The sequence below is a fragment of the Clarias gariepinus genome, chromosome 13 (genome assembly GCF_024256425.1).
Source record: "Clarias gariepinus isolate MV-2021 ecotype Netherlands chromosome 13, CGAR_prim_01v2, whole genome shotgun sequence".
In the NCBI taxonomy this organism is placed as follows: Eukaryota; Metazoa; Chordata; class Actinopteri; order Siluriformes; family Clariidae; genus Clarias; species Clarias gariepinus.
The window spans coordinates 8,899,005-8,924,312 of NC_071112.1; the positions used below are offsets into that span (position 1 = coordinate 8,899,005).

The following is a 25,308-nucleotide window of genomic DNA, read 5'->3' on the forward strand; positions in this document are numbered from 1 at the left end:
ATGCTTTATCTCATTTTACAGTGGGCAAGGTGAGGGAAGGGGGCATTGGGATGTAGGGGGGAAAATTCTGTGGCCACGGCTTACTAAGGCGTGGAAACGAGAAAGTGTGTTGTGGGATGAAGATAGCATGTTGTGGCCCCAACTTACCAAGCTGTGGGACAGAGATGGTATGCTGTGGCCCTGACTAACTAAGCCATGGGAACGAGATAGTATGCTGTGGCCCTGACTTACTACGGTATGGGACCGAGAAAGTATGTTGTGGCCACCACTTACTACAATGTAGGAATAAGATAGTCCTAATGTATGTAATGGCTATGACTTACTAAGCCATGAGAACGAGATAGTATGTTGTGGCCACGACTTACTAAACCATCTTGTGATCATGCAAAATAGTATTGAGGCCATGACTGAAGAACATGTGGTAATGAGATTATGTCCCAGATGTGACAGGATGATTCTTGTTTTGGAGTTATGCTGTGTGTTAGGGGGTAAATAAAGGCATTTGAATTTGTCTGTAGTTTACAAGACGTTAAATGCTATTAGATTATTAAATTGTGGCCACAACATAGTATCTCATGGCCACAAATTAAATGATTTCAGCTTCATGCATCAATAGGTTGTGGCTACGCATTAAGCTATTTTAAAAGTAAGTATCATAGTATCTCGTTCCCACACCTTAGTAAGTCGTGGCCACGGAATATCTCTCCCCCCCTTGGCATCAGAGGGGCTCAGTAGCATCGTGGCTTTTCCCAACGCATCACCCCTGCAGCCCTTGAGCGCCACCATACATTCTAGCCGTCCTGAAGAAGAATCGATTCAATTTCAAAAAGAGTCGTTTCCAAATGAACCGAATCACTTTCTTTTTAAAACTAATCCCGTGTCGCGGTCGGTGAGCTTCTTCCAGCGCGCGCGCTTCTCCGTCACCAAACAGCGTCTCTTTTGCAAAGAACAAAAAAAAAATTCCTTCAGCGATCATGAGCGCACAAAAACCTTTCAAGTTCAAGAAGATCTTCCTGACTTCCAAGTCCAAGTCCCAGGACAAGGAGGACGAGAAGAAATACGACAGTTTACCGAACCCGCGTGCAGAAGCTTTATCGCCCGCGAGCCCGACTGAGAAGAAGAAGAAGAAGAAGCGGTTCGGCTCGTGGCGCTCCAGAAAGAAATCATCGGACTCGTTCAACGACGACAACATCAGCGAGCAGCTGGACTTCGGCACCGACCAAATGTAAGTGCACTCAGGTTTTATTCTGCACTTTGATTCAGGTGCTTCCTGGAGAGAGCTCTGCACGCGCTCCGAGCGAGACGCACCTGAGAGTCCTGGGGAGCGCGCGCCAACTAACAATACATGAGATAAGACATTCACTTCAGAGCTGCTGCTCACCTGCTCAGGTCTCTGGCAGGGCACTGAACTCAAACTGTACTTTCCCTTCCTTGTTTATTGGTACCATTAAGGTAAACTCTTATGTAAATTTTAGTCTTGTCATGATGCTCCTGCTGAACCTTTTGATCATTAAAGTAAAACTTGAAAGGTCCATTATATACTTTTATTATTATTATTATTATTATTATTATTATTATTATTATTATTAATGATAATAACAATAATAATAAAATTAATTCCAAAACTCCTGTGTATGCATGCATGTGTGTGTAATTTGCATGTTCTCCCTGTAATTGTTGGGTTTTCCCTGGGTACTCCGTTTTCCTCCTACAGTTCAAAGACATGCAGCGTAGCCTGATTGATATTTCGGAATTACTTAAATAGTTTATAAGTGAGTGTGTGTTTGTGTGTACAGTATGTGTGTGTGGACATGTGTTCGGAAGAGTTTTGTGGGTTCTCAGCAACGTGGCTTCTCCTGACTGATGGTGTGAGGTCATATTGTAGGTGGTTACCATCGTTCATGGAATGGACGAGTGGATTTCAAATCCTTGAGCAGGAGAGAGGAGAGTGTTTAAGTGCAGTTGTGTAGATAAACAGTTTTGCAAAAAAAAAAAAAACACTGAGTCATACTGTTTAGTCATTGTCCCGTACATACTTCTATTTTGAATAATTTTCACGTTACATATTTTATTTATTCCATATGATGTTACAAGGAGAGATTTTTGCAAAAATTATACTTTACATGCACGTCATACGTTACATGAGTGTCAGCTGCACTCAAGTTGTCGTTGACTCGGGAGAAAGAAAAATTCTTTTTGTGTGAATAATTGAACAACGATTTAAACGTTAAAACGTTTAGACAGTGACCTAGAAATAGTTCAGAGGCTTTTTCAATGTCCTTAAATACGACACAGAGTTCTACAGAACAAATACATAAACGTAATAACAAAACATAATTACTTATTTATAATTATGTATTATAAATGATAAATAAATGAATAAACATTGCAACAAAAGAAAACTATTGCATGCCTGGAATTTTTTTTTTTTATTAAGTTTTAAATGCCCTGGTGTAATTTCTTAGTAATCAGTATGTATGCATGTTTCTATAATAGTGAAACTCATGAAAATGACAAACAATTGATTCACAATGCAAGAGATTTTTTTAAGGTTGTTTTTCTGATAAAAAAAATTGTTGACATGTTATTTTTCTTTTATTAATTAAAATCTAATAAAAAAGTACAGTGAACCCTTGAAATACGAGCATAATTTGTTCTGGAAGTGGGCTCATATTCTACAACTCTCATAAATCAGATTTTCCCATAAGAAATAATGAAAACTTAAATTATTTATTCCACAGCCCCCAAAATAAATGCATAAAAATAATTATTACAAAATATAAAGTCAAAATAAAACAAATTAACCTACACTTTACCTTTAAAAAAAGTGAAAATAAATCCCGAAAGGTAAGTGTTTCCATTTATGCGCGCAGGCGCTGTGTATGTGTGTGTTTGTGTATGTGTCTGAAGCTAAAGTAAGAGGAGAGGAGGAATCAGCCCCTCCCCCCCTCCCCCTTCTCATCCTACACAGTAAACCTTTCTCCTCTTTTATTTAATTTTCACACACACACACACAGACACACACATTAACGGAAAGACTGTTTTATAGTAAAAATTAGCAAGAAACATTGCTAATGACACTCGTGTAAGCGCATAACTAACTTTACTTCTGTAAAATAAAAAAACAAGCAAATGAACCTGTACTTTATCTTTGAAAAGAATCGTAAAAGAGCAGTGTTTCTGTGTATAGGAGTGTGTGTGTGTGTGTGTGTGTGTGTGTGTGTGTGAAGCCGAGAGGAGGAAGGGGTGGGGGGGTGTAAAGGTGGGAGTGTGTGTGTGAAAAGGTACGGTGTGAAATTACGCGTGCGCACACATTACGACAGGCTGATACAAAGAGGGAGAAAATGGATTTTTAACCTCTCTAATGAGAGGCTTAGCGTCAAAACAAGAAGCGCATGCGTTAAACATGATACTCGGTACTCGTAAACCAAGACTTGTTTGTTTTTCAAGTCAAAATTTATAAAAAATCTTTGCTCGTCTTGCGGAACATTCGCACACCGCGTTCCTCGCAATCCGAGGTTCCACTGTATTTAAAAAATACATTTATTATATATCCATGCTTATGAAAACATGATAATTCTGTAGAAGATTGAGTAATTTTTATATTAGTAAATAAATGTTTAAGTTGTTAATAATGCATTAGCATTGTATTTTTTTATTCTTTAGCACATCTTTTATTTTATTTTATTTTTTTAAATTTTTTTGTGAATCCCTCATACAGCACAGAGCTGGAAAAGGTACGTAAGGTAGTAAAGCAGATATTATTAAATAGTTGAGAAGCAGTTAGTGTGCAGTGAGGAACATCATGATTACCATCCTCATCATCATCATAACCATTGCACCATTCAAATGTTTTACTAAGTCTCATCATCATTGTACTGTGTTTACAGTCTTCTGTAAATGTAATTCTCCTGTTTTATGCCTTTATTCATCACAAGTCCCAGTTTGACTTGAACACCCACTGTAGCTTCATATAGCAGTTTAAATCACAATCGCAATACTTGTCAAATGTTGTCACATCAACACAATGTATTGAGGTGAGCGACCATTGAAAGATGTGGAACTTAAATTAGCGCTAACAATCAAAAGCTCAAAGAGGTGATAAGAACACAAACCATGAAGTAAACTTAAGATTACTGTGACACTCTGACCTGACTTAAGATGTCTTATGGGGGCTTTAGTCTCTGTGAATAAAAGGTCTGAATATATGCTAGTCAGTATTTATTACATCATCATTATACACTGAAGTAGAGAGCGGCTGTGATGGAAAAAAAGAGCGCTGAGCAACAATACAGCATGACAGGACCAGAGTAGCGGTGCGCAGCACAGCTTAGCCAGAAATAAAGCGTCGTATGTAACATGATGTAATTTATTCATTTATTTAGCTAGTTAGTTACCTGCTAGTGTTGGATGTTTAAGGACCTTCATATTCATCATATAACCCTTAGTTAGCTAAAAACTAATGGCTAAACAGATGTCTTGAACATGGTGTTGTGTTGTGCGAGAATATAAAGTTTTTTTATCCTTGATGCCACAAGAGTTGCTTTAGGATCACACTCTTGATAAGAACTTATATGCTGTCACAGTTTGTCGTATTATTTAATCCGACTTTTAAATACACAAAATGCCAAAGTCTAATCTGTATTTAACAAATCAAAGAAATCAAAGTCCAGTTCCTGATTTGGTGTCCTATCACAATGTTCTGTAGCTAGTACTGTAAGCAGCTAACGTTGCCACGTGTGGGCGTGCCCCTTCCACCAGTGTATAGGCTTCAATAAAATAAAGTAGCAGTAGATTAAATTTCTACTTTCTGCCGTTTTCTAGGGTTAAGAATCACACCCTTTTTAGACTTTATACAAGCCAGAGAGGAACGACTCCGAAGCTACGTGAGTCACCTCCTCACTGCGTATTTATGGTCCCCCGGAGGATAGATCAGCTAGAGTCTTCACCTCCGGGATGAAACGGCGCTCTCTGGTTACACGTTGGTATTGTCTAACCTTTGACCTTGGCAGATAAATTGCTCATGAATTGTGAGGGTTCAAAGTCGATGAGAAAGTGCTGAATATGATGTGTGTGTGTGTGTGTGTGTATGTGTGTGTGTGAGAGAGAGAGAGAGAGCGTCAACCCTGCGGCACGTTTTCTCACACTCACCTGCTCCACTGTCAGACGTGTTGAAACCTGATGGATTCACCTGAGGGATTAAAAACAATATAAAGGTGTGTGTTTATGTCCAGAAAATTCAATTTGAAGTTAAAATGATCAGATTTATTTTTAACACAACACAATGTATTAAGGTATTGAAACCTAAATACTCTTGATGTAACATTGTGACAAAGGTTTAATATTCTAACTTTAAATACTGTATGTTTAGGTGTTTATTAGGGATTGTAACAAGTCAAGTGTAACCAGCAGCAACCTCATTTCCCCTCTTCTCTGTTCCAATCACTCAGTATTCAGAATCAGCAGTTTATTAATCACCGGTCTGATCATCTGTCATCATCTGCACCTGTTTCTCACTGGTTCATGCATTAAGGAAGCTCTTTGTTTTTGGCTCTTTGGAAGAAAAATATGAAGTATCTTACACCTTGTTTATGCTAAGCCGTATATCTTTATGTATGGTCAGCCACATACACTCTCTGTTTAGTAATCGGAGAGAGAATTACAGATAAGAAATTGAAAAAGATGATAGGATAAGATTAAGTTTAAGCTTGAAACTATTCCAGCGTGTCAAAATTCATATACACCACTTTAGCGCTGTTATTTCAGCTGTGAAAATATTAACTAATCCAAGTAAAAATATTCAGCTTAGCTTTTCTAATTCTATTAGAGCAGGTGTGTTTAGTAGCTTTGCTTATGATGCATGCTAAACTTAAGGCAGATATCTAATTACAGTGAAACCTCGGATTGCGAGTAATGCGGTTTCGAGTGTTCCGCAAGACGAGCAAAGATTTTCAATAAATTTTGACTTAAAAAAGGAGCAAGTCAACCTGCTCCTCTCGCCTTTACACACACACACACACACACACACAGCCCATAAATGGAAACACTTATCTGTTAAGAGTTATTTTTTCTTTTTTTAAAGGTAAAGTGCAGGTTAATTTGTTTTATTTATACTTTATAATTTGTATTAATTGTATTAATTATTATTTTTTAAATATTATGAATAATTTCAGTTTCCGTTATTTTTTATGGGAAAACCTGCTTTGATTGATTTAGGTTCCACTGTTCTGCAAAAGTTTCATTAATATCTGTCAGACAGACAGACAGACAGACAGACACAAGTTTTCTGAGACTGGTTTTGGGTTCTTCAATGTATGAAACGTAAAGGTATCATTAAAAGAGCTGACCAATATACGACAAAATTCTTTATTTTTATCGATTTTTGTGACACTTATAATGATGTATGAATACAGAAGAGAGAGAGAGACATTATCATAATTTCTATTTTAATTTGGTATAATAGATCGGTCAGATTGCTGTTTTTATTATTATATCTCTATCTATATCAGTATTGCATTCACTAAAGAAAAAAAGGAAGAAAGAAAGCTAATTTTGCTTTTGTTTGATATAAATGCTTGTGCTGAAGCTCATTGTTGTTGTTTGAGTAATTATTATATCAGTGATGTAACAGAGTCATGTGAGAAATTATCTAAAGACAATGCGGAAACTTTTGCAAGTGAGATGGCACATATACACATATACACACACACACACACACACACACACCTACCACACCGCACAGACGGGTTCGGTGACGCCATCAGAACATGTTTACTAATCACACTTTTGTTAGAATCAGAAAGAATCAGTGCTGGAAGCCAAAGAGTAATGAAAAAACTTATTCCTCTCACTCGTCTCATGCACACACACACACACACACACATGCGTGATCAAGCCAGCTACGCAAACAATGTTCCTAATATTCTCTAAACACGATATTTTAAAAGAGAATTTAAATAAAATAATGCCTATTTATTAAATTAATAAATAACTATTAAAAAACGTCAATACTACTTTTTTGATTTTTGAAGAAAGTTTTTGAACGGTCACCATGGCATTGTGACCAAAAATGAGCAAAATGAGTTATAAATTAAAATAAAATATATTACACTATGCTCTACCTGCTAAATTCTTTGAGATTGATTTTCTAATTATCATATTTAAGATAAGCCCCGCCCCACCCATTTTTTCTGACGTATGCTGTTGGTCCATTCAGGAAACTCTGATGTACTTTTTATTCATGGAGCTGTGAACCTTTCATTATTTACATTGGAAAATTTTTATAAAACCATTTAAGAGTAGTTAAAATAAAACTGGGCTGAAATCCAGAGAAATGAACCTGAATAGAGGAATATCTTTGTCGCAAAAATGCAACATTTAATCCATAGAGTGAGATTGTCTGAGTGGGCGTGGCATCCTGTCTCTACTAGCCAGTGATTGGCATCTGTTAGCTTGTGTATGTGAAAGAGGGTGGATAGCTCCTTCCTTTAGATGTTATCCTTCAGCCTCCAGAACTTACACACACACACACACACACACACACACACACACACACACGATCCGTTCTCCAAAACTTTCTTTTTTTTTTAATCTCTCACTCGTTTAACAAAACAATGTAGAAAGACCACTTTCTCTGACTTTTATCTCTGCGAAACATAATTTCAGAAATATGCATGATGACACGCCATGCCCAAGGACAGCGATGTCTCGTGGCGATATGGAGGGTGTCGAGTGATGTTTCGAGTTACACACTCGCCTGGCTCAAACATTCGCAAACACACTTCAAAATTTTGAACTCAATCCTTAGATACAATGTATTATTTGTGTTAGTGTGTGTGTGTGTGTGTGTGTGTGTAAGAGAAAGAGGTCTCCAGACATTTTGTCCGCCGTTTTCAGAAAGTCAGCAGGGCTTCCCAGCATGCACTGCAGGCTACAAACATGGCTGGCAATTCATGCACTTTCTGTAGCGCACATACACACACACACACACACACACATCTAAACGCTTTAAGAGCTCCATGTCATGTCCCACTGCGCTGTTTAGTTCTGCAGCTACTCTGATTTTCGACGTTGCCTTGTTATAGATGTTTGTCGACCATTTTCATCTTTTGAACTTGTTTATTACACGTCCTGATACTCAGCTTGAGATTTATTTATTTTTTTAGTTAATTCTTTAATTTCGTGGTTTCGAAATTATGAAACGTGGTTTCTGACCTGTCACTCAAGACAGGAGCGCTGAGTAAACATGTAAAATGTTAACATTTTCAGATGAGATATTTTAGTTTATAAACTACCAGCTGGTTTGTCCTTGTTCATCTTTGCACATGACACTTCGGAGACACAACACTCTCCTAATGACAACGTGGCATACTAGGTGGGTGCACGACGGCCGTGAGTCGTGATTGGTTGGCTGTGGTTTAAATGCAGATGACGTGATGTTACGTTGGCTTTTTCCGATACTGATAAGAATAATCTCAAGCTGATACTGATACCAGTAACTTTAAATAAAATGTTTTTTTTAAACTGAAGCAATCAGGTACTGGATGAATACCGAGCTTAAATACATATCTTCTAAAAACGTCATCTTTCTTCTTAATAAGGAAAACTTCAGCCTTATCTTGTTAAATGTTTAGATTACCTGTGATCTAAAATAAAAAAAAATCTGCCCTTAAAATGTTTAAGATGAACCCAAGCTCACCTCATATCAGCTATGTGTGTGTGTGTGTGTCTGAAAACGAGAACGCAGCATGTCCCTTCTTTGCACGTGCACACTTCCACCACTTTTTACTAATGACCGTCTTGTTGTTTCCACGGTAACACACACCCACACCGGGTCATGCACTTTGCACTCGAATGAAACTGTGCTGCTGAAGAGGTTACTGTTACAGCTCAAGCAGAACGTTTGGAGCTGCCCCGGGGTTAGGGGTGTGTGTGTTTGTGTGTGTGTGTGTGTGTGTGTGTGTGTGTGTTTGAGGTATGTGGACAGCTGAAATGCAGCCTGGCTTCTTTATTCTAATTTCTCTGCCATTTTCCCTCCAGGGTTTTTTTTTTCTAACTAGTGTTAGTGATATTCTTTGTGTGTTTTTTGAGTAAAGTGTGAGAGATCTAAGATCTGAACCTAAGCTTGATCAGTATTGCGAAATCGAAATCTCATCACACTGCACAGTTTGGAGAATGTCACCTGCTTCTGTAGCATCTAGAGCACACGGTGTCGTGTGATTGGCTCATAGCTGGAACACTTACACGCATTCAGTTCATTGCAAAAGATAAATCGGCGATATTAAAATAATTAACGTCCCCATTTCCTGCTTCCCATTTGTTGCTCATGTTTGCTTTGGATTCGTCGCTGCTGTGGTCTTCTCCATATGTGTGAAAGCTGCAGTTTTTTCCTCCTTCGTGAACGTAGATGTGATACTCAGGTCATTCAGGTCGTCAGCTGACTTTATTTTATTGCCACATAACATTGCTGAGCCTAAACCTAACAAACTGAAGCAAACCCCACAGGCTACTATGCATCACTTCATGCGCTTACCTTCTTACCCTGATGCACCCATCACTCTGGATGAGGATCAATCTGAACTCATCAGACCCCATAAACTTTTTCTATTGCTCCAAAATCCAATCTTTAAGCTCAGTAGCAAACTCAAGTTAATGATTTTGTTTAGTGTACTTGATGCACCTTCCGTGCAGTCAGTGTGTATTGTACTCTGGTATGAGTTATCACTCAACAACATGCCAGTCTACAATAAAACATGGCATGAGTCAATCTGCATATGAATTAGGAACGATTTGCCAGATTTCAACAGACACCAACTGACAGCCCCGCCCCTTTTGTTATCCGTCACCTGTCTCACTTGCTGGAGGCAAGTTTGATCAGAAATGTTCAGGTACACAGAATATAAAAGATCTCCCGCGTTACTCAGGACACGTAGCAAGAGTAAACATCTCAGCCACGTGGACTTCTGAGAACGGAGTTGTAAACAGATTATATTTAAAATGTACTTTTAATATTATTATTATTATTATTAGAGTTGATTGCACATTACTGAAGAATAACCCGAGCAACCCATAACAAGCCTTACCTTTTCTCCATACACTGGAAGTATAGTTACATGATTTGTACTCACTGCTCATGGGAGGAGGTACGGTGCTCGATGACAGCTCCATGTCAGTTTTTATGAAAATACAGTCACATGACAATGCAATGTCTGAAGGCCTGTAGTCAGAGTTTGAAAAAATTTAATCCGATTAAAGTGATTTGACTCAGAATCGACTCAACTTCAGGAAATGAATCAAAGTCACTTTGTGTGTGTGTGTGTGTGTGTGTGTGTGTGTGCTGCTGAGCCTTAGGGTGCAAACCAAAATCCCTGGATGTGGTGCACAAAGGGGTTCCAACTTGTTCGTTATATAAACTGATCAAATAATCTATTTACCACTTCTGAGCATTTCCAGTCCTTCCAGACTTTGTACTTTTTACTATCCTACTCCTACACCAAGGCACTTACAGTTTGGACGAGAATCAGAAAATTTCAAATTCCTAAATTCATCCTTTTCAGGCAAAAAGCTTACAGTAGTTTTATTTGCACGCCCATTTATTCCAGTTGTGGCATTCAGAGTTGCTCCACCACATCTGGCAGGACGGACCGTGCCAGTCATGTTTTGCAACATGTTTGCCATGGTGATGGGAAAAAAAAAGAAGGAAAGTTCTGTTTAGGTGCCAAGTGTGTATCGGTTCTTTATTGCCTGAGGAAGGAGTGGGGGTGGGGGATGCATGACCCAACACGCCTAGCTTGTGGGAATGTTCACGCCAGATCAAGCTTTATACACGATGTTGGCTTGAAAAATTTCAGAATGTTCTCCTGTATTGCAAAACACATAGCATGCAGTTACATGGGATTCGATCAGAATCTGCACTGTAGTTATATAACTTTCGTCGGGTTTTATAGACAAGCTCAGTCATTATAGGATTTATTTGCAGGAGCTCTGGGTGCAGCGTCCTGACAGTAGCAGCAGTTGTTCTTTTAAAGCTTGGAGGTGAAAAACTGCTGGATCACGTCCATCTCAGTGTGTTTTCTCTTCTTTGAAAAAGCTCTTTGTCTTTTTTTCTGTAAATTCAGCATGTTCCCATACGCAGCAAGCACCTCATGCTAAAGGAATGCACTTTACTGTGAGGTCTAATAAATGTCGAGACTTATCGTAGACTGAATCTAAAGAAGATTAGCGGTAATTAGTGACCCTAAGATGGATGTTATCTCCTTTATTGACACAGCAAATCAGAATTTCGCAATAAGATAAATAAATAGACATTTTGAAGAAGTAAATGGCTTTATTTGTCACAACTAAATTACAGCACAGTGAAGTTATTTTTTCCCATATCATACCAGAGTCAAAGCACAGAGTCAAAGCACAGGGTTAGAGCACAGAGTAAAGAAGAAGTATTAGCACACAGAGTCAGAGCACAGAGTCAGAGCACAGAGTTACAGAACAGGGCCAGCGTACACATAGTCAGAGAACATAAGGTTAGATCATACAGTGTCAGATCGCACAGAGTCAGAACACGGAGTCGGAGCACACAGAGTCAGATAGTATAGAGTCAGAGCACAGAGTTCCAGAACGGGGTCAGCGTACACAGAGTCAGAGAACATAAGGTCAGATCGCTAACGCTTCTAGTGTCAGAGTACACAGGATAAGAGCATACAGGGTTAAAGTACACAGGATCAGATCACATCGAGTCAGAGCACAGGAGCAGACACCGGAGTCAAAGCACAGAGTCAGAGCACAGAGTCATGGCTAACTAGCTTCTAACACAAGGCTAAATCCCAAATCCCTCTCTAACCCCTGATCAAGGGCTCCAATTCTTGTGCACAACAAGTGATTGTACACCCTACATAGTGCACTAGCTTTCCATTTAAAGCTGTTTGAAATTCAACCCCTTTAGTTAGCTAGTAAATTGAGAGCTTAAAATGTCAGTATTACCTGCACATCAATTTATGAAGTGTAAAGCGCAGCATATTCCATGGAATTGTGTCATTTGCAACTGAATGAGCTAATGCTAATGCTAGCAAACATCACCAAACCCAGGAAGAGTTACATATTTGTGCAACTTCTACAACTAAATTAATATTTATATAATCTTTTTATTTATTTTCAAACTTTCCTCTTTTGAATAAGTTGTGAAGTCAGATAAAAATAATCATCAGAACAGAAGCTACTGGGTTACCAATCATCAGGTAATCCAGGGGGTCAGCAAGTAATCATTAGGTAACCTCTCTGTTATTATTTTGTCAGAAATACAATAATATGCTTGTGAAGTCCTCTATTGTCACTGAGGTCATGGTAGTCATGTGACTGCAAAAGGTCTAGAGAATAAGCTATACCTTATACATATTTGGATATAAATTTAGCAATAAATAAAATATTGGGTCCAAATTAAAATTTTTTTTACTATAATTAATATCAATTTGTTAAGAATTAAAAGTATATTATGTGTAGAAAACATTCACTAAGTGTAACTAAATGTAGTTATTGCTAAGCTAAATTATTATGCATGTTATATGATAAGAAAAAAAAAAATATATATATATATGTATATATATATATATATATATATATATATGTTTTTCCCAAACACTATTACAGTATCTGGATAAATTCAGCCTAATGACTCTAAGATGTTTAGTTTAATTCCATATGGCCTTGCACTTGAAAGTTCGCAACAATTTAAATGTCTTGTTGTGTTAACAAATAAAAGCTAGCACGGGTTAAGGGCGTGGCTAGCAGTTCAATGACAACACCCTGATTCATGCTAACTCAAATGACTTTAGTGGTATTTATTAGTTAACTGGGTCGGTAGGTAGTTGGTATTTTATTAGCTTGGCTAACGCTTCTGTGGAGGAGTGTGGCCTTTACTGTAGCTGTGTTTAAAACGAGCTTTAATTCCACACTCATCATTAAGGAAATGTGACACCAACACGACGTTTAAGTAAAAGTTATGGTTAAAGATATTGTTTTCAAATTAAGTTTAATTTATATTAACCATTTTTACTGTTTAGAAATCAACACACTTTAACATTAGCACCCATTGTGATGAGAACTGGCTCGGTGCCAAGATAGATAAGAGATGTTTGATGTTGATTGATGTGCCTCAGGGAGGATCTTCTTCAGAAAGTGATTCATGGCCAAACCAGCCGGAGTTTTGCGACACAAACACGGCTTCCCAGAACGCTGATTTAGTGGCAGTTAGATCGAATAAATGTTTAATTTGAAATCTTTAGCATGACCAGATTGGACAGGAAATTTTTTGATGACTTCTATCTTTGACCGCTGTTTCCATAGATATGTCTATAAAAAACATAAAAACTGGGTCATTGTCACCAGTGAATAGTAGAATTCAAACATCAATCAAAGTCAACTAATTTTTTTTCATAGTATGCAAGTTTATCACATGCCTGCTTTTAAATACAGAATTATTCAAATATTACACGCTCTGGACAGCTCAGGAGTCTTTATTTGTTGAGTTACAAAGTATTTTTGCCTCAGTTCTCTATAGTCTCAGTTATCTATCTATCTATCTATCTATCTATCTATCTATCTATCTATCTATCTATCTATCTATCTATCTATCTATCTATCCATCCATCCATCCATTCATCCATCCATCCATCCATCCATCCATCCATTCATCCATCCATCCAACCTACCCTCTGTCTCTGACCCTGTGTTCTGACTATGTTTAATGTGACCCTATGTGCTCTTACTCTGTATAATCTGACTTTTTTTCTGAGTCTGTGTCATCTGATCCTGTGTTGTCTGACTCTGTGCTCTCTCTGTTTGCTCTGACCCTGTGTGATCATACCCTGTGGGCGGGACCATGGTGAACACTTGCAAAAGGCCTATAGTTATAATTGCAGTTTTATCAGTTCTGAATTAAAGGCATGCTTTCTTGGTGATATTTTGCTTGTTGAATTCTTGATCCCAGAGCTGAACTCTCCAAGCTGAGTCTCCTGCTGACCAGCGGGTGTGTGAGATGTTGAATGGGAGTGTGTGTTTACATCTCAGATAAGAAGGAGTGTTTCAGGATAAAAATAACTGACATTACACTTATTTTAAGATTTAAGTGGCACCTAGAATAAAAATTAGTCTGGGAACTAAACTTTAATAGACGTGTAAATGTAATATTTTAGAGTTATGAATTTTGTATTACATCAAAGATATTTTAACTCTTAAAAACAACTGAATACCAATGTTGTCCCAACGTTATGTTAATTGCTAAATTAACATAATTGTAATGTTCTGACATTCAAAAATTCCAGGAAAAGGCAGACGCTTTGAGAGCAGACAAATTGCTGTTAACTAGCTAATGATTTTCAGCGAGCTACTGTACTGCTGAACTACCGAGCTACCTAGTTTTACATCACCGTAGAAAACATGCAGTTAGAATAAAATATCAAACTTTTTAGATCACTCTAAAAGCATCTACTGTTCTGTGAGAATCCTGAGTAAAATGTAATTTTGTGGAATATAATGATTATCCCTTTAATTAGCTGAAACAGTTGTTAGACATTTCTAAATAGCATAATCCTGTAAACAGGTCCGCATACAAATGTCATTATGTTGAACAGAGAAGAAGCATGTCTTGACTTGTACAAGAAAAAAAAAAGGACTTATATAATAGTTCTGTGGGTGAATTTAATATGTGGATTTGTTTTTTCGTGTAATGAAGTAGTTTTGTCCTAAAATCATCCGTTAAACACAAGTCTAGACAAACTGGTACGAGCGGTTTGTTCTGGAGGACAAATATATGCGTGAACCCCAGACCTGGCGAGTGACAGGATGCTGCACGTTTTGTCAGCGCGGAGTGATCAGCGACGCACCATGCAGCTGGTCTCGATATCATGACGAGGGGAAAACTGCAGAGGAGTTATCTCTGGATGTCCTACAGTTGATGATGCGATTGTCTTTAAAATGTCATCTTTAAGATCTTTAACAGCTTAAAAACATGGGTTGCAAGAACGAAAATAAAAAAAAACAAAAGGATGCTAAAGCAGGCATAACTGGTGTTAAACAATGCGTGACCTGTTTTTAAGCGCTCGTGTAAACAAACTAATAAACAAGAAGATGAGTCAACTTGCGATCATGCGTGGAACGCTATCGTAGTGATGTGAAGAGCATTTACAATAACAAGGAAGTATGTCTGAGCTGGGGACTGAACTTATTTATACTGGTAACCGTATGGAAAATAGCTGTGGTTAAACGGTTAAACTGGGTGGGAGAGTGTGGTGAGAGCGTCACCTCAGCTGGAGGCTGTGACACACCGCGTCGGAGCGAGTATTTAGAAAGTCAGAACGAATACAATATTAAACTTCAGGCCATGGATCTTTTATTCAAAGTTTGACTAACTTGACTTTTTGAGTTCAGTTCACTTGTGCGAATACAAGTGTCTTGATTTAATCTTTTTTTTTTTCTGTTTTAACCACTGCTGTACCTGTTGCTATGGTAACTCACCAGTTTGTTCTCAAAACTCAAACACATTCATTCAAAAAAAAAAAAAAAAAAAAAAAAAAGAATTGAAAAAACATAATTGTGGAGAACATTTTAGGTGTGTTTAATAAGAACTTCTCATCTGAGCCAGTTTTTTCAACTTTGTCCTCATGATTTCAGGTTAGCATGAAGCGCTACCTGTTAACAATAAACCCAGCAGGACGCGCAGCATTGCTAAGGCAGGAAGGGCTTTTTGTTCATCGGTTTGTATAAAAACTCTGAAACTCATCGTGCATTTCTTTTAATCCCTGCCTTTGTTCAGACAAGCAGTAATACACTGTTGCACTCGTTGCTGGACATAATGTGAGTCAGGAAGCGTTTTGTGTGTGTGTGTGTGAAAAGGTGTGAAGAGTGTTAGACATAACAGATAGTGTGATCAAACCGCTTACATCTAAATAAATCACTTGTTTACGAAAGAAATCTGAATTAAAATGCATTTCTGTTGAATTTTTAAACACACATTTCAGTACTTTTGAATATTTATTAGCTTGTTTCAGTGTAGTGCTTTCCCTCACAACTCTCTCTTACTGTACATACTGTAATAACACTGACATGATAAAAAAACAGACAAAGTGAAGTAGTTCATAAAAAACAGATCATCAGAAAACAACCAGGACCTTTAGGAGATTTAAGCCTTTTTATTGTGTTTCAGAAGAGCAGAATCATCTGACTTGCTATAAACTGCTGCAGTGAATTTTCTTTTCTGTGAGTAACTCAGTAATAGAACAGTTGCGATTCAACAATGTATAGTCCACTCATCCAGCATGCGGTCTAGTTAGTGATTTTACTTTTATACTTGTTCAACTGATCAACATCTGTAAAAAAATTTCTTTTAGCCATGTTTGGACTGCATGATTCACATCTGAAACGCTAGCCTCCCAGGAACCGCTTTAATATCCCAAACATGTGTAAATGGCATGGAGCGAGGTCAGGACCGTATGGGGGATGTGACCATAACTCCCAGCTCAGTTCCTATAATGTGGAATGTGATGGTCTCCGCTCTTCTCTCACTAAATGTTCACAGGAACTACTGCACTGGGCCATTGTTGGAACATCAATTGGAATCGTAATTTACAGACTTATGGCCTTTTTAAAACATTTGCAAGAGTCAACGCCCCTGTATGAAGCTAGTTCACTGATTTGGAGATTTCACAGATTTGGTAGATTGGCAGGTTTTGGTGTGTAGCACTGTTGTAACTTGTAGAGGGAATGTTTGGAAAAAAAAAGTGAAAAAATGTAGTAGTCATCATCAGTTGTTTTTGTTGCTAAGAACTTAAACGCACTGTGCAGGTCTTTGTGTGTCATTGATTTAATATTGTGTAATTTTGCAATAAGTGTCTCCTTTGTCTTGTGACCGTTAAGGCTCTACACACACTATATAAATCTTTACAAAACAGTAAAATAATAGGAGAGACAGAACATGTGTTTATTTCCAGATTGACATATTAAAATTAGCAATACTAATTGTCTTCCATCTCTGCGACTTTAGACCAGCTGCTTGTCCTTTTTTTGATTGCTAAAACATTTTAAAATATCCTGCAGTCCTAACGTGATGTCTATTAATCATGTCATGTTCATTTGGATAAAGACGTTACGAATAGTTTAATAACCCATCAACGTCCCCCAGAAACACTTACAGTTATGCAAATATAAATGTGGTGATGTGGAAGTGTGATGAATGGTTAAGTCTGAAGACAAATCTAAAAGCTGAGCTGATCTGTCAGTCGAGAACCGGTCGTCCCTGCTGATGGTATTTTCCCACACTGTGCGTTATCCAGGTAAACCATGGATTTGCAAGCATTATTCGTTCCGGAAGCGTGCTTGTATATCAAAACACTCGTATTTTCCCATATTATCAAAAATTGAATCTCAGATGATTCGTTCCACAGCCCAAAAATATTCAAACAAAATAATTAATACAAAAATATAAAGTAAAAATGAAACACATGAACCTGCACATTACCTTTGATAAGAATCATGACTGGTGTTAGACGATAGAATAGGTTTTTTGACTTGTTTTTCTTCATGGGGCCGTTGTTGCAGTACAGTTACTAAAGAACACCAAATAAAAAAAAAAGCTTTATGTGTGCGCACACACACGACACGTAGTCACAATGAGAGAGTGAGCATGGGAGACATTTACCCACAATCCCACAGCACGAGAGAGCGCGAAGAATCATTGGTTCAGTAACTAGCCACGAATCACGTGACGCTCGGCAGACAAAGTGCATGCGTACTACGGTACTCATATATATTAAGACCTCGCTCATTTTTATAAGATTTAAATTTATTTAGTTCGTCTTGCAAAATGCTCTCAAGCCAAGGTACTCAGAATCTAAGATTCCACTGTATTGTGAAACTACAATATATTCATTTTGTCACTGTTTTAAATAAGAAAAAGTGAAAAAATGTAGTAGTAATATTATTAGTAATAATATGAGAATTGGATAATAATAATAACTAGAGAGGTACATTTTGTGGTGCTTGCCGTGGCAAAACTTGGGAATCAATATTACAATGTTTCCTTTATTTCTCTGCAAAACAACATTTACAGTGCTGCTATAGCAAAGATGTGACAATAAGACATTATTGCTTCTATTCATATTTCCTGATTTCTTTTTTAAAATGACTTTTGTTTTTATTTTGCCATTATTAACCTTTATTATAGACACTTACATATGTTATATAACACACCTCATCAATAGTTATCAGAAGACAAAATATTTTCTTAACTTTACCTGAATTCTTTTAACAACATATACCAAGGGGTCTATGCAACAGTTAGAACATTTATTAATAATTCTTCAAATCACAAGTCATCTTACAGTAAATAACAAAACCAACATTACATTGTGAACTTGGGCTACTTCAAACAATGGTGTTCATAATATGGTGGGAAATTTGTTATTTAGAGTATTTCTAAGCATTTTATATATAAATATACTTTAAAATTTAAACAAATCATTTTATGAACTAAAACAATTTATAATTCAAATTTCAATTCTAATTCGTTTACATAGTTCTTTTCAGAAAGCAGCTTTACTGTACATTGAATAAAGACAAATAAAATACAAAAAAATACCGCAATAATATAAGCATAATAGTGAAAGCAGTATTAATGTAATACACTGAAAAACTCTAAGTTAAGCTAAAAGCTAATAACAGCAGTCTCCCGGAAAGCAAGCCAACAGGGAATTAAAAAAACCACAGTGTTACTGATTGCATCTATAACTCACACTGCTGTAAACAGGACATAGAATATACTGTATACCTGTACAAATTTATGATTTTATATTGCATTATATTTACATGAAGTAGAACCATCATATAGTACGTTATATAAAGTAGAACCATAGGACTAAGCGTGTCGAACGCTCAAGAGATGAGTCTTGAGTCTAGATTTAAACTGAGTGTGTCTACCTCTCAGACAACGCTGGGAAGACTATTCCAAAGTTTTATATTCAGATTAGTAATCAAATTTAAAATATCCTAATAATCCATAATCAAAAAAACAAGCAGGCAGGGTCACACGAGGCAGACAGAGTCACACGAGGCAGACAGGGTCACACGAAGCAGGCAGGGCAACACGAAGCAGGCAGGGTCACACGAAGCAGGCAGGGTCACACGAGGCAGACAGGGTCACACGAGGCAGACAGGGTCACACGAGGCAGACAGGGTCACACGAGGCAGACAGGGTCACACTAAGCAGACAGGGCCACACGAAGCAGGCAGGGTCACACGAGGCAGGCAGGGTCACACGAGGCAGGCAGGGTCACACGAGGCAGACAGGGTCACACGAGGCAGACAGGGTCACACGAGGCAGACAGGGTCACACTAAGCAGACAGGGCCACACGAAGCAGGCAGGGTCACACGAGGCAGGCAGGGTCACACGAGGCAGGCAGGGTCACACGAGGCAGACAGGGTCACACGAGGCAGACAGGGTCACACTAAGCAGACAGGGCCACACGAAGCAGGCAGGGTCACACGAGGCAGGCAGGGTCACACGAGGCAGACAGGGTCACACGAGGCAGACAGGGCCACATGAAGCAGACAGGGTCATATGAAGCATCTCCCTTCGACCAGCTGCTGGATCTGGCATGACAGGAGGCTGGAAAATTCTGAGTTGAAGGAGATAAGAAAATCTTACTAAGTATACTACAACAGTGTCCAAATGCTTTTCCCTTTACCTTGCTATCTTCATGTTAGTGTGTTTCTCACTAACTGTTCCTGCCTCCTGACTGAAGATGCCACACTATTCTTGTGCATCCTTTGTGGACCTGCTGCTCTCGCTGCTCTTGCTCTGTCTTCTTTGACATTAATGACAGAAGATGGAATGCGTCAGTTGTGTGTGGCCCTTGTATTAAAACACCTCTTTTATAGGCTTTTTTCCAGGAGAAAGGAGGTCTTTATTAAAGTCTCCACAGATGATGACAGGATTCTTCTTCATCATATCCACGTAATTAAGAAGGCTCCTTAAGTTTGGCAGGGATTTCTCCAGACTGTAGGGTGGTAGCCTGTACACAGCAGACATTGTTGCATGCATTGGAGTAGGGGTGGGCGATATACCGGTAGACACGGTTAACCAGTAGAAATTTGTCAACCGATAGAGATTTTGGTCTATTGTCTTATTCGCGGTTGAGATCACGTGACGTTGCACGTTAGGTAACCACGCAACACACATTCACTTCTATGGAAAGCCAAACACATCTAAAGTGCGACGAAACCGTGGCACCTGATTGAGCCGGCGTGGGCAGACCAAATATCCAGACCCGGTGGATCACACAGCGCGGACCAACTTGAGCAGCGCTGCTCAAAGGTTTGTAATTGGAGCAGCGCTGCTCAATTTGGCCATTTTCGTCCCACTTTTGATGTTTGGCTTCTCATACACTTCGACAATGGAAGGAGACAGTGCATCAGCAGTGAGTTTGCTTACATGTGACAAAACCAACAACGAGGAGATTGTAAAGAAAAAAGGTGCATCGTCTGTGTTGTGGAATTGGTTTGGGTATAAGAAAAGTGATACGAATGAGACGAACGTGATTTGCAAGGTATGCAAGTGCACTGATTTAACAAGTGGTGGAAACACGTCAAACCTTTTCTATCATCTGAAATCCAAGCATCAAAACGAATATGGCCAAAGTCAAAAAATGCTGCAAACCTCAGCAATTCACAGTTTAAATAAAATTACATTATGTAAAACAGTTTCTTTGTGTTTGAATTTTTATTTATGCATTTTCAGATACAAATTGCTACAGTATATTGTGATATATATATCTTTATTGAGTTAGAAAATTGCTTCTACCGTGATAGAAGATTTTGGTTATATCACCCACCCCTACATTGGAGTGTCGATTTTGATAACGACAAACTCCTGGTCCGTGACATTTTGTATCTACTGGCAGGGCTGTGCTTGAATGTCTTCTTTGCAAAAGATTGCAACTCCAACACCTTCTTTCTTTGCAATTTTTGCATGGGTTGAGTAGGAGTCATGTTGATTCTGTGCAAACAGATTGTATTTGTCTAATTGGAGATGTGGTGAAATACATGAGCCGGACAGGTGGGTGTTCGTTAAACAAAGAATATCCAAAAGTTGCAGCTCATGATGGCATCTAATATCCTCAGTGTGTGATGCTAGTGCTTCTGTGTTGTGATAAAGGATTGTAAGGGTATGGTCCTGGCATGACCCCTTCAAGCTTTGCTTTTCTTATAATCTAGAGATTCTAGATTTTGCTAGAAAAACTAGAAAACCATCAAACTTTTGCCCTCTGCAAACTAAATCGTTTATACATCCATCAGCCATAACATTACAATGCAAAACGTTATGCACAGTATTGAGTAGGTTCCCATGATGCCACTGGGGCAGCTCTGTCCCCTCTGGGCGTCGCTCTGCAGGTCCTCTGGTTGTGTCTGGCACTAAGATGTTTTTGCAGCAGATCCTTTGGGTGCTCTTTGTTCATCACATTTGGTGCATCCCCTGTGGCCTGATTAAATTCCCCGGGCCAGAGTTTGGAGGCTAAGATGGTTACCATGCACTCCTTGCTGGCTGGGCCCCATTTATGATGGGCTGTGGTGCACTGGGCGTTCTAGTGCCTTTCTATTGTGGCCAGCATTAACTGTTTTCAGCAATTTGTGCTTCATTGGCTTTTTTGTGGGATCGAACCTGATGGACTGGCCTTTTGTCCCTGCAGGGTGAGCCTTGGGTGGCCTGTTACCAGTTTACTGGTATATAATTGATAATGAATGTTATCCAGTTCACCTGGTGGTGGTGTTAGTGTTATGATTTATATATCCTTGTAGCTTTTACTTTTTACCCAAACCTCTTTCTGTTTGAAGTCACTGATTAATTTCATAGGTATCAGGTGCTACTTAACAAAAAATTAAGAAGAAATTACAAATCAGTATAAACCTGTGATTTGTGTTACAGATGTACAGATTGATATTCGTGCATTTGTAGTAAATGATTTTGTGTAATCCATCACAAAGCTAAAAAAAAAAGAAAGTTTCAGCTATCATTTGAGTTTGATATGTTTAAAATTCCAGGTCCTTCTGCTTGAATGTAAAACATCTTCCCCAGTCTGGAGTCTTTAGCGCTAGTTACGGCTAAATAAACGTCATGTTTCCATTCATCAGTTTTTATCATCAGGTCGCCAGTTTTAGCCCATGAACACTCACACTTATCACCTGAAAATTACCAGACACTAATCACAAGCTAAAATTAGCATCTCCGCTGTCCCAGATTCCATAGCATGGGCCACATGCTTCCTGTTAGACATGTGACTTCTACCCACCACTTGAAATATTTTAAACCCCACCACATAGCAGCCTGACACACTCTGAGAAAAGCGCTATCCACCCTTTTATGCATTCATGAGCTTACTGATTGAGTAGTGTCTCTATGATTGAGAGAGGAGATACAGCATGCTCTCTTTGCTCCTAGCTATAAAGAGATGTAGCATTGTCAGGATTCGATATCAATAACAGGTTGTTGATAACTTTTTATTTGCTATTCATCAGTCACCTTTTTTTTTTTCTTTTTTCTAACCTGTTTGATTCGCCTGGTATAAGAGTATGAAGGATTCGAGACACAAGTCTACACGGTTTGATATAAACCATGTCCTGGAGGTGTCCTGAAAGGAAAGTGCCTTTTTTTCCTAAGCTTATAAAACTCCAGATCACTTCCTGATCATTTGAATGAGGTGTGTTAAAACAAGAAAAACAGAAGTGTGTTACGGGTACACGGTGTCACTCGGACAGAGACAGAGCTGCTGTTCTTCCGCCCGAACGGTGTGCTTCTAATCCCTGCATTATACTTGTCTCGAGCACCTGATAACTACAGACATTAAGCAGCGTGTGATTAAAATGAATGGCACATTGTGTAGACTGATAATTTTATATATATAGGAGGTGAGGTTTTTTCATTGCTGTTAACCAAAGTGAAGTGTGGAACAAATTCCTTTGTGTTGTGGTTTGCTCCAGTTCTCTCAGTGCTGTGGCAGAACAAACGCTCATATCTGAGAGAGTAAATATGAACTGAACAGTAAACACACACATACAGTACAGTACACATACAATGGTGGCTTAAACACAGGTGAACGAGACTTATATGCATGTGTTGGACTAAAATGTGCACACACATGCACACACACACTCACACTTACTGAATGCACAAAACAGAGGAACTGTCGTGCAATGATTATAATTTCACATATTGTGATTGCAGCTTGTCATGTGATCAGGAAACCCTCAGTGTTCATGATTAAAGCTGGTCTGGATTGTTAATGGCATGGAATGAAATGACATCTGCGGGAGATCTTTATTAAATCCACCCAGTGATGTGATGATTAGTCGACAGCAATAAAGTGGACTAATCCGCAGATTTTGTTATAGGACTAAACTGGATCTAAACTGCTGTCACTCACAGTAACATGACTTCCTGTATCTCATATTTCACGCGGAATCTCCTCTCAGACAGCTTACACCCTAAAGCCAGTGATTCAGTCCCAATCAAAGCAGGTTAAGACAAAGTCCCTGATGACAACTGCATCGTAAAATAAAGCTGCTTTTGTTCTACCTTTGGTGTCAATCTGCCGTCACGTTGATCTACTGAGTAAGAAGACTTAAATATGCGGTTAGATGAAGATGTTCATGTGTTACACCATAGCACACAGACCGCAGTAGACATGTAAACATATCTACAGTTATGTAGAAAGTAATAATAAATAAAAAGTATATAATAATAAGCATGTACAGGAGCGGTAGCACCAGACCGGTGTACTGAGGCGCAGTAAAGGCCACCTGTCGTAAAAAGAATGAGAAGGATGTACTGATGGACGCACACGCTCTGCAGAGAAAAAGTGAACGGGCTGCTCTTAAAAAAACACACACAGGAGGATTAACCCTTAAAACTAAAGCAGCGTACGGCAACACATGACTGGAACAATAATAATAATAAAAATAAACACTTTTACAGAAGTCCTGCCAGTGTGTGTTAATGACGGCGTCAGACATGACACAGTGCATTTGGGTTTTCTGACATGTTGTGTAGAACCAACGTACTCGTTCCTGCCGAAATACAGGAATGAAGTCACAAAAATGCAGAACTATAACTGTGTATTATTATTATCATTGGTCACAAAAACAACCATAAAACACAATGTATGAATATGTGCTATTTCTTTGTCTATGCCACCAATTTCTTAAACACTGTTTTTTTAAACAATGTTTCATGTTTGTATAGTTTGTTAAATAACATAAAATTCAGTTCATCATATTGCCTAGCTTGTGCTGAAAAATCGTCTGTCACTCTGTGCTGCACAATCCTCAGCCCTGATGCTATCCATACAGTATAGCCTCCTCATAACTGGATCGCTTCTAGATGCCAGAGTGGACTTCTTTATTTAAAAAATTATTTAAAACCACTCATAAATTCAAAAGAAGCAGAAGAAAAAGAAGAAGTGATACTCTTGCAAAACATGGGTATTTTGTGAATACTTTGTGCTAGATTATTTTCTGCAAAAAGTTGTGGTATATTTTTCAAGGACTTTTTAGACTAATTTTATTTTGTTTAAGTGTGAATTAATAAACTAATATCTATCAGTTGAAAAGATCGATTTAATCACACAGCTCTCGGGATTGCATTTCATGTCTTTTTTTGTCTAGCTACTATAATGTGAGGGCATTTCAAAACATTAAATAAAATGTATTGTATATATTAGGAAATACCTTTACTAAAAATAAGGATTCGTAAAGTTTTTTTTTTTTTTTTTTTAAATTGCCTAAAATGATACTACGCACAGGGTTTTATTCTTTATGTAATTTTGGCCATGCTCAAGCCATGAGAAGAATATTTTTTTTAGCAGTAATTTATTGTTAGAATAAATATATTTTTATTCATAAATTACATTCTAAATAAAAAATTATTAAGATAATTAAATAATTAAATAATTAAGAAAAAATACATGTAATAATAAATTAGACATGTTTATGCTATGAAGATATTTAGTTATTTGTTTATTTGTTTGTTTATGAAAATTTCCTGACAGTGTTCCAAAATAGTTTTATGATTTTAATCTGAATTTCTAAATGTCTTTATTTTTCTTATTTTACTTAAAAATCTGATTTGTAATAATAATAATAATAATAATAATAATGATAAATATTATTACAATAATGAATATGGTTCATAAAATTCCTCATGCTTATAAATTATTTAAGCTAACAGCAACATTTTACAGGATAATAGAAGAGGTCCAAATGTAGCATCCTGA

At 37.9% G+C, this 25,308-nt stretch overlaps 1 protein-coding gene across 1 annotated transcript in view; it reads left to right on the plus strand.

The window, feature by feature from the left end:
- Positions 1–916: 916 nt before the first annotated feature.
- crybg1a (crystallin beta-gamma domain containing 1a) overlaps positions 917–25,308 on the plus strand; it is a 77,514-nt gene continuing 53,122 nt past the window's right edge. Inside the window, exon 1 of the mRNA XM_053509465.1 lies at positions 917–1,225. Coding sequence (XP_053365440.1) covers positions 975–1,225 — 251 coding nt within the window. The 5' untranslated portion in view covers positions 917–974. The remainder of the gene's footprint in view (positions 1,226–25,308) is intronic.